Below are 10,295 nucleotides of genomic sequence, written 5' to 3' on the forward strand. Positions count from 1 at the left end.
TAGCATCCATGTGCACATACACTGTTTTGGTCAGTGATTCATGTGATGATATAAACAAAAGACTATTGCCACCGTCTCAAACAATGTTCTGGGGCCATGATAAGCTTTATAAAAGATTGTACAGCACAATCTAAAGCCTTATGCTGGTGCTAAACAAAAGCACAGAAGGACTACACTAAAGCACAAAAGGACTTGTCATCTTCTACTGCTTGTCTATAGACTTTGGAGATGAGGTGTTCTTCTATTGACCTTTGGACTTGTCACCCTGCTTGGCACTTCTCTTAGATGCTGTTGACCTCCCTAGCTTTGATGCAGTTGTAAGTGGCAGTGGTCTTGTGGTTGGCAGGTTTGTTCCAATGAATGCATAGGCTGGCATGGGTTCCTGTTGCCTCACCATGCTGCTGGTCTGTGAAGACTGAGAAAACAAGTGTTTGTTAAAGAGGCCTCTTTGTTAAATGTGACAATAGTAGTTGTTAAAGCATAGTGTCGTACCTCTTCTTCTAGCTGTGAAAGCATAGTGTTTGTTAATTGTGACAGTAGTGGTGTGTTGGTTTCTGGAAAATGAATGGCAACCTACAAGCATAGACAGTTAGGTGTGCAAGCATAGTGTAAAATTGGTGTATTGTGAGTAAAATATTTGGTCAGTCCATACTACCTGTGTAATCAATGGTTCTTCATCGAAGTTGTCATTCATTTGCTGTGTAGGGTCCTCTTCTTGTGCTTTGACATTTTTGTTCCACTAGTTCCTTCTAATTCCACTGGTTCTTTCCTTCTATTCTTAGGAGGTCTGCCCACCTTCTTTTCGTATAGAGGAGGAAGCACAATAGGAAGTCCTTGGACCTTCTCCCAAATGGACTTGTCAGCACATGGATAGATCTTGGGACCATATGCAATCAAAAATCTTGCTGAAGTATAGCAGTCATGGACCATTGTTTCAGTGGGTATCCTTTCATGCCTTAGGCAAGAAATGGCATGTGAACAAGGTATACCAGTGAGATCCCACCTTCTACAGTCATATTGTTTCAGCCCAATGTTAACTACTAACTGATACCCTCTGTCCTACACCTGAAATATACCATGTCCAGAAGGTGCTGCAAAACAAGTGTTGGCAAACTCTGAATTCTTCTGAACTTTCTTCCTAATCTTTGGGCAGATTGGTCCCTGCCACACTTGTCCAACCTCTTTCTCCTTGCTGTAGTACCTACTCATCAATTGGCCCTTGATGTGCTCCAACATACTGAGAATTGGCATTTCTCTAGCATCCAAGATATAGTTGTTGAAAACCTCAGAACTATTGTTCAAAAGTATGTCACACTTGCTGTAAGTGCTAAAAAATGCCCTCACCCAAGTGTTTGGAGCCATCCTTTCTAGCCACTCATATGCCTTTTGGTTTAGTGCCCTCATTTTTTCCATGTTTCTATTCCATACATCCACAGTGGTGGACCTAGCACATTTCCAAAGTTGTATCTTTAGGTTCTCACCTTTGAAGTGCTGCTGGAAGTTGTTGTACAAATGTCTAACACAGAATCTATGCTCAGCTTCAGGGAATACTTTGCTGCATGCTGGAATGAGGCCCTACACACAGTGAAAAATTGAATTAGGTCTAGAACATCAGGTAAATAACAATAAGATTTACTATAACAGCAATGAATCATCAAGTTCTCACCTTTTGTTTGTCTGTCATAAGTGTCCATGGATATGTGTTTTCAATGCCAAGGTCTGCCTTCAAAGTTTCTAAGAACCATTTCCAAGTTGCTAGTGACTCAACTTCAACAATTGCTAGAGCTATTGGATAAATACAATCATTAGGATCAATACCTACAGCTGTCAGCATTACCCCCCCCCCCCCCCCATATTTGGTTTTCAAGTGACATCCATCCAAACATATTAAAGGTCTGCAACCCTCAAGGAAGCCCCTCTTGCAAGCATCAAGTGACATATAAAGTGAGGTAAAAAGATTACCATTAAGGTTCAGATACAATGTGCTGCCTAGATTGGTCCTTCTTAGCTCTTGAGCATAGTCCCACAACAGCTTATATTGCTTTGCTTCATCACCCATTACCCTTTTCATTGCTATTCTTCTAGCTCTCGCAAGCTTTGTCCTAGCTGGTGTCAGATTCCACTCTTTTTGCACTATTCTAGCAAAATTCCCTAGTGTCATCTTCTTATCAGCTCTGAAAGATTCCAAGTACTTATCAGCAAGCCAATTGGATGTGCACCTCTTTAATACCCATTTCTTGTGGCAGTTGTGCTCACCATAAAAAGCCTTTATCAGCATTCCTTGAGCCCTCCTATCATCTGAAGCATACAAATTCCAAGGACATCCTTTCTCACATATGGCTCACAACCTCTTCTTCTCATTCCTTGACATCTTAATATCTACCCTGTGCTTCATACTATATTCTATAATAGCCTTCCTTAGCAACTCTACAGACTCAAAGATCATTCCTACTTTGAACACTGGATTGACCAAGTCTTCATGCTTGAATGACTTGAAATTGAATGTGACATTGTTTTCATCATCAGAGTTTGGAACCATTAACCCTTCATCATCAGTTGAGAAATCCTTATCACCTCTGCCCACCACAACTTGAGCTCTCTTTCCCTTGGGTACCTTCTTTCCCTTGGCAACTCCTTGATCAACCACTTGGTCATCAACATTATCCATGAATAGATCATCATCTTCATTAGCCACATCATAATCACTATCTTCAAAATCCGAGTCATCTTCACTAGAACTATACTGTACATCATCTTCATAAGTTGCATCCACATCATCAAGAATATTGTTCATGTCCCTGTTCTGCACTCCCACTCTATAGGGGCTCATAACCTTGGGTAGTGAACTTATTGGGTTTGCCACAATGTCATCCCAATCCAAGCCAGCTATAGAGTCATCATGATCAGCATACAGAACAAATGTCCTCACTCTACCTACCAGAGAGGCCATCACCAAGGTATCTGAGTCACTAACAATCAACCTAATGCCATTTGAAATGTCTTTCCCAGGTAAAAGCCAGTACATCTTCAAATTTGAGTTCTTCGGGTAGTGAAGCATGAACAACAACTCATTAAACCACACTGGAGACCAACTGCCTGCTTCACAATGATCAAAGCAGTGAACTTGCCCACCAACATAGGCCCGATTAACTCATTTTCCAGCAAAAACCCTCCATGATGCATCTCAACCGTGAATTCACCACTATTAGCTCCTAAAATTAGAAAGATTGCTAACAAATTAGATCAATCCCAAACCCTAGACGAACCAAAATCATAAAAGATGGTAAACATTTGCCATTCCAATTCACAACACCATCTAACTACATTCAATGCGAAGATTAAGATTACAACGAAATGAGCTAAAGGGGATTCACTCACCATACACAGGCCGGCCTCGCCCTTGCGGCCGCAACACCGCCACCATCGTGCAAATTCATCGCGACCACTGCGGGAATCCGCACACCACCGGGCTTCGGCGTCACTCCTCCGCCGTGTTGGCCTCCTAACTCGCTGGTGATTGCCTCCACTACCGGCCGCCCCACGAGCTCCCCGCGACTTCGTGTGACCGTGACGGCGGACTCAGAGAGGTGAAGGAAGGGGAAATGACGGAAATGAAAATAACTGGGGGGGCCTTTGCTTATTTGCATGCCCCAAACCAGGCTCACGCACGGCTCACGTGCGCTCTGTCCACGCCACGTCGGCAAAAAACTTGATCCGATGAGTTATGGACCTAAGTGGCATACTTAAACAACATTAGGGTGCCAGAAGTCCGATTTGAGAGTTTGGGGACCTAAGTGGCATCACGCGACAAGTTCAAGGGCCTACGATGCATATACCTCTTTATATCCTTATAAACTTGCTAATTAGTCCACATGAGGTCCAAAGTACACCATTGTTTTGTGATAAACCACAACAGATTTGTTGTATATCTGTGGTATACTTGTATAAAATACTAGTCGCGTGGGTCATATTGCGAGTACATTGTTCTTATGAGATTCGTTACTATAGTTCTGTTGACCATCTCTTGACATGGGTGATTTATTCTCATCCGTGGTACTTAGATATGCCAAGCATTTTCTCCATTTTTAAATTATAAGTCGTTCTATCTTTTTTGGTGTCTATTTTTGCAATGCATCTAGATATAGATAATCTCTAGATACTCTATTCATGTTTTTTTACATGTCACGTCAGGTAAAAGGTAAAAATGTTTAACTTAGAACAAACCTAATACGGCATATAAATAAAAATAGATAAAGTAGTATATAATAAAAAAATTGAAAAGCTTGAAGTACTTAGGTCCTTCTAGGTGGAAGTTTCATCATAATTACATTTATATTTAATAAGTTGGCGCAAAAGCATTTTTTTAATGATGTAACAACGTTTTCAATATGACTGAGAAGAAATGAGTTTTATGAGGATTCAACTTTTTTAACACGATTACTAACTTTCTATGGCTCATGAAATTAAATATCTATGAAATCAAAGAATGAAATATTGTGTTGAGAGTGAGTGTTTTATTTAATTTTATATGACATACCAGGTTTAGAAACAACGGCATAAAACTCCTCACCGAGACTTGTGGCTTTCTAATTCTATTCTAATTCTAATTTGAAACGGAGTAATTAATCCTAGAACCAGAGAAGGCAAAGAGACTGTTCTGCTTGTTAGGACCGAGTTGCATTGCATCGCATAATCCAGTAGGCAAAGAGACGACTGCAGTTTTAACAACGCAAACGATTCAGCTTTGAGAAACTGATGGGAATTAAGCTGGAAACCTCTCCATCTCCCTGACCATGAATGTTCGTCCGTATATATAAGAGCACCATGCATGTCCTCCTTCCGAGAAAAACCACCACAGACAAAACCAGCATCGTCCTCCGACAGCCGATCCGATCCATCGTCCTTCACCATGGCTTCCTCCAAGATCTCGCTGAAGCTGCTGGTGGAGACGAAGTCGAAGCGGGTCCTGTTCGCGGAGGCCGGCAACGACTTCGTCGACTTCGTGTTCAGCCTGCTCACCCTCCCGATCGGCGCCGTGGCGAAGCTCGTGTCGGCGGGCACCATGCACGGCAGTGTGGGCCGGCTGTACCAGAGCGTGGACCACATGGGCTCCTCGTACCTGCTCCCGGGCGCCGACAAGGCGGAGCTGCTCCAGCCCGGGGTGCTGCACCCGGACGCGCGCCACCAGCTGCTGCTACATCCATCTCCTCGCGCAAACGCCTCCACCGCCGCCGCCGCCGCCAACGGCGACGGAGGAGAGGTGGTGGAGGAGGAGGAGGAGCGGCAGCAGCCGCGGCTGCCCAAGTTCAAGCTGTACGCGTGCGCCACCGCCGGGAAGTGCGCCATGGTGACCATGGAGCGCGACGCCGCGTGCCCGAAGTGCAAGCTGCCGATGGCCACCGAGATGACCTTCGTCATGCCGTCCGCCGCGCCGAGGGCCGGTGCTGGTAAAGGAGGCGGCGGGAAAGGCGTGGATGACGAGGAGGAGCGCGGCGGTGGCGGCGGGTATGTGAAGGGACTGGTGACGTACATGGTCATCGATGGGCTGGAGGTGACGCCCATGTCGGCGATCTCGAGCATCACGCTAATCAACAAGTTCAGCTCCGGTAAGGACGTCGAGCTCGCCGAGAAGTACGTCAGCGTCGGCATGGACCGGTAGAGAATCGAGCTTTACTCCCTGTGGAGAACCCCCTCTAGTCCCGGTTCCCCACCCGAGAGTAAGCATCCGGGATTAAAGGGGGGTCCTTTAGTCCCGGGTTAGGAACCGGAACTAAAGCAGGACCTTTAGTCCCGGTGGGTAACACCAACCGGGACTAAAGGTGCCTCCTGACATGCCACGAGGGCCGGCACCTTTAGTCCCGGTTGGTAATACGAACCGGGACTAAGGTTTTTTTCTTTTTCTTTTCTTTTCATTTTTTTGTTTCTTTTCAAAATAGGTTTTCGAAGTCGTATTGTACGCTGCTAATTATACATTTATACGCGCATATAGTATGTTTCGGTTCAAGCACAATGAACGTATTAAATCACACAATTCAAGCATAGAAATATATATATATATATCTATATATATATATATATGCATGCATGCATCATATATATATTTACATGCATGCATGCATATGTGTATTTTACATTATATTATTTCATGTGCATATATTACAAAAGATTGCATTATAGTTGTTGTGACATAACAAGTTTCCTCTCATCCTCTAGCTTGGCTTCAATGGCAGGTGTTGGGTCGAAGTAGAACTCGCCCTTGGAATCGATGACCTGCTCATTAAAAAATCCAGCTATAGACTCTTGAATTGCTTTGATTGGTCTTGCCGTATGACCTTTTCCTCCAACCATCGAGTCTACAGGTTTGAATTAAAGGAAAATAAATTAATATATGTACATATATATATATATATATATATATATATATATATATATATATATATATATGTATAAAGACATAGTAACACAATCAATAATAATAATTAAATGAATATATAGTGTATTTTTAACGTACTTTGAGTCTCTCTGTAGGAGTTCTTTGGGAGAGCACCTTGATAAACTTGCAAACATAGTAACCACAGTAGTTGTTCCCCTGTTCCTGCCTCAGACACCACTTTACGAGAAAAAGATTTGTCATCCAATCTGGTGATCCGGTGAAAGCTATATGTTTAATTAATAAAGATGATGCGATTTAGGGGACTTACTTTCAAAGGGATTACATTCAGTGGCGCTTTGCATTTTTCCATGTGTTGCTTCTCAATAAAGGTTTTCCAAACACTGCCCAATAAAAAATTTGCCACGTCATCAGATATAGTTAATCATCATGTTTGTGTGTATATATAGTTCTTAGAGATCCCGAAATTACCTCTGGATAATATCTATCATATCTTGGTAGTCTTGTTGTGGTTTTCTCATCGAGTCATAGATTATCAAGTGACTTTTCACCAGATCGATGTCCATCAATATCCAGTGATTGCTGCATGTGTTTATAGGATATAACGCATAACACTCATTAATTAACTAGAATCAACATATGAGCCATTAAGGCTATGATTGACATGATTAACACTCACTTGAAGTTATAGGGAAAGAGTATATCCTTCTTGTGGCGTTGGTTCACTAAGAAGTTCATGATGTTACTCTCTGACTTAGACTTCCAATTAGTCTTTGGAGCAATTGGGTCTTTGAATACTATATGGGGATCAAAAAAACCAATTTCATTGCAGCCTTCCTTTCTAAGCTCTGTCATTGTAAATCTGCATATATATAGTACTTGTTAGGATAATTTATATGCATATACACACATATGATGAGTTTAATAATAGATCGAAAGAATTATTACTTACAGGCAATAGCAGCTAATGATAACTTTGTCCAGAGAGGTCAGGTGGCATAGTTGATGAAATTCTACAAAGTCAACATACATAACATCATCGCCACGGAACCAATGTTCGTCTCTAATTCTGACACCAACGCAGAAGTCTCCACTGGTAGACGCCTGCATGTACCACTTGTTTAGCAGGTACATTTGCGTCCCCAGATCAGATAAGGCTTGAGGGTTGTATAGACTCTGGCCTAGTACAAATTTTTCTTCCAAATATCAACCTCCGCCGCACTCTCAATGTTTCCATCACCAAACATCTGGTAAAGGTCGAGACCGGTATCATCAAGAAATTCACCAAGGTGATCCAAATCGACATCCGGATGTATGTTTGCCTGATGCATTAATCCTAAATTCGAACCATATTCATTACCAACAACTAGCGGGGGGATTGATTGGTGCGCTTGTTGTCCAAGTTGGGCAACTCCTTTCCCTGCCCGCTTCTTTTTCTGTGCCGCCTCAATTGACTTGGTGAGAGTGCGGTCATAGTCTGATAACGTTGATTTGGACGGCTTATGAGATTCCCGCTGTTGTTGCTGGTAAGAAGTCACCTTTTTTCTTAGAATATCTAGAGCTATGAAGAAGTACAGTTTCTCCGAGTTTCTCCTTGCTTCTTGATTCATTTTAAGTTTGTCATAGAATCTAGACATGTCTTTTTATATGCATCAGTTCCTTCTTCCTTCTCTTCAGATATTATTTTGGGAATAGCCCTTGGTTTCATGGTGGCTTTCTTTGCAGGCGGGGACTGGTTCTTCATTTGAGGGGCTGGCCTCTTGCTAGGCTTCTTGGTAGGCGGGGGCGGGGGAGGCGTTGGAGACCTCCTTGGAGGTGTTGGCAGCGGCGTTGGAGACCTCCTTGGAGGTGGCGACTGCGGCGTTGGAGACCTCCTTGGAGATGGTGTGGATGTAGCCTTGTCTTCCAACACAATGTTATCGTACAGAGCACTATGATGATTTGGCGATTGAACAATTGGATTTAGGTTGGGGGAGGATCTGCTACAAAAAAGGAATGACATATTATTATGAGCAGATTGTTAATTATTTAAGCCAATACAAATTAATGATGTAGTGTTTTCATCCGCACGTACCTATGGTGAGGTAGTTCAGGAGGAGGTGGAGCCGACATCCCTGGAATGATGATGTAGCGCTTGCGCCATAGAATGAATGTCTTCTCCGCTTCTCCTAGAGTCTTCTCGCCATCACCTCCAGGAATGTCAAAAGGCAAATCACTAAAACCATTTTCAGCTTTATCTACCGAGATGGTAGCATATCCTTCTTGGATTATATTCCCATGAATCCTTGGTATCTTGGTTCGATCGATAGGATTAACAAGACCGATAGCCACCTTGATTGTGGAATTCTCCTTCAGAATATGTAGCTCACACGTTGTACAAGGTTCAGTGACGTCATCCACAGGGAAGCGCAGTCCTGTGTCCCCTTGATTTGGTATCTCCGTGGAAGCGCAGCTGCTTTTCAACTAAACAGATTGGCTAATGTTGATTCCTGGCTCTGATGCCTGCTTGCTTGCACTCACTGCTATTTGCACTTGCCTTCTGATTTCCTCCTGCATTCTCGCTTCAAGGTTTTTTTCCTGCTCCTGTGCTTCACGCACCGCTTCCTCCAACCTCTGGAGCCGCTGTGCCTCTTCTTCCTTCTTTTTCTGGCGACTTCTGTAGGAAGGTCTGTCCTGAGGGAATCCATGCTCCCACGAGACAGTTCCTTTGCCTCTAGTTCGGCCACCATGTTCAATAGTCCCGATGGCGTATGTCAGCTCATCCTTCTCTCTGTTGGGCCTGAACGCACCACTAGCAGTAGCTCTCTGAGCATAAAACAATCTTTCTGCTGCTTCTTACAGTCTTGCACCATAAACACACTTCCCTGTCTCCTGGTCTAGTGTTCCCCCATGAGCGAAAAACCAATTCTTTGCACGTTCTCCCCACTCGAGTGATTCTGGTCTGATACCCTTGGCAAGAAGGTCTGCTTCCATTTTGTTCCACTTCTTAATGGCAGTCGGGTAGCCACCTGATCCCAAGGTATGGTGGTATGTCTTCTGTTGGGCATTACGTTGGTTCTTTATCACCCGACTCACACCCTCTTCCGAAGTCTTGTACTGTACAAACTCATCCTAATAGGGCCTCTGCTTTGAGATCGGGCCTGGGATAGTAAAATCTGATGCTATGTTCTTCTTGACATACGTCGTGTATAGGTGTTTCTTCCATGTCTAAAACTGGGTGGCCATCTTCTTCATTGCCCAATCCCTAACTCGCTCCTTCAATTCATCACCATCTATTATATCATCATAACCATCTGTTTGGAGCGTGAAATGTACCAAGACATCATTCCAAATTAACGCCTTGTCACGATCGGAGACAAAACTGATATGAGGAGCATTGGTCTTCTTCTTCCATTCACGGGTACTAATCGGGAGCCGGTCCCATACAAGGTAACCACAGTGGTGCACAAATTTCATTTTATTCGGCCCCCCCGGTTCTCCTGTATCCACATTGAACTCCGAGATGATGAAGCGACCCTCCAATGGCTTTTTGGGACCTCGAACATTTTTACTCTTCGTTGTAGTTGTTGATGTCGATCCAGAGGGCTACAAAACATAAACATTATTTTTAATGTCATGAGCACACATAAGACATATGATAATATATATAGCTAATAATAAAAAATATATACTTGGCCAATATGTTGTTGCTCATTTTGTTCAAGAGCTAAGTACTGACTCCCGTCATCTGCATCCTCTTGCACGTTATTTTTAGCACCATCATCGCCGGCAACTTGAGTGCCAGTGTTGATCAAATTCATCATCAACTCCTCCTCATCCATATTTCTCGGGTCGGCCATCTAGCTTCAAAAAACAAAACCAATATATAGTACGTCAAATCTTTGCTTATTACATGCGTAAAATC

The 10,295-nt window shown here is 43.2% G+C and overlaps 1 protein-coding gene across 1 annotated transcript; it reads left to right on the plus strand.

Annotated features, from left to right (window-relative positions):
- Window positions 1-4,909: 4,909 nt before the first annotated feature.
- On the plus strand, window positions 4,910-5,659 carry LOC136532708 (uncharacterized). Its single transcript, XM_066525300.1, has one exon. The coding sequence runs from the start codon at window positions 4,910-4,912 to the stop codon at window positions 5,657-5,659; it is 750 nt and encodes a 249-aa protein (XP_066381397.1).
- Window positions 5,660-10,295: the final 4,636 nt, after the last annotated feature.

Source organism: Miscanthus floridulus, unplaced genomic scaffold (assembly GCF_019320115.1).
Source record: "Miscanthus floridulus cultivar M001 unplaced genomic scaffold, ASM1932011v1 fs_692_1_2, whole genome shotgun sequence".
NCBI lineage: Eukaryota > Viridiplantae > Streptophyta > Magnoliopsida > Poales > Poaceae > Miscanthus > Miscanthus floridulus.

Coding starts and splice junctions, on each gene's coding strand:
- LOC136532708 (XM_066525300.1), top strand. CDS start 4,910: ATGGCTTCCTCCAAGATCTCGCTGAAGCTGCTGGTGGAGACGAAGTCG.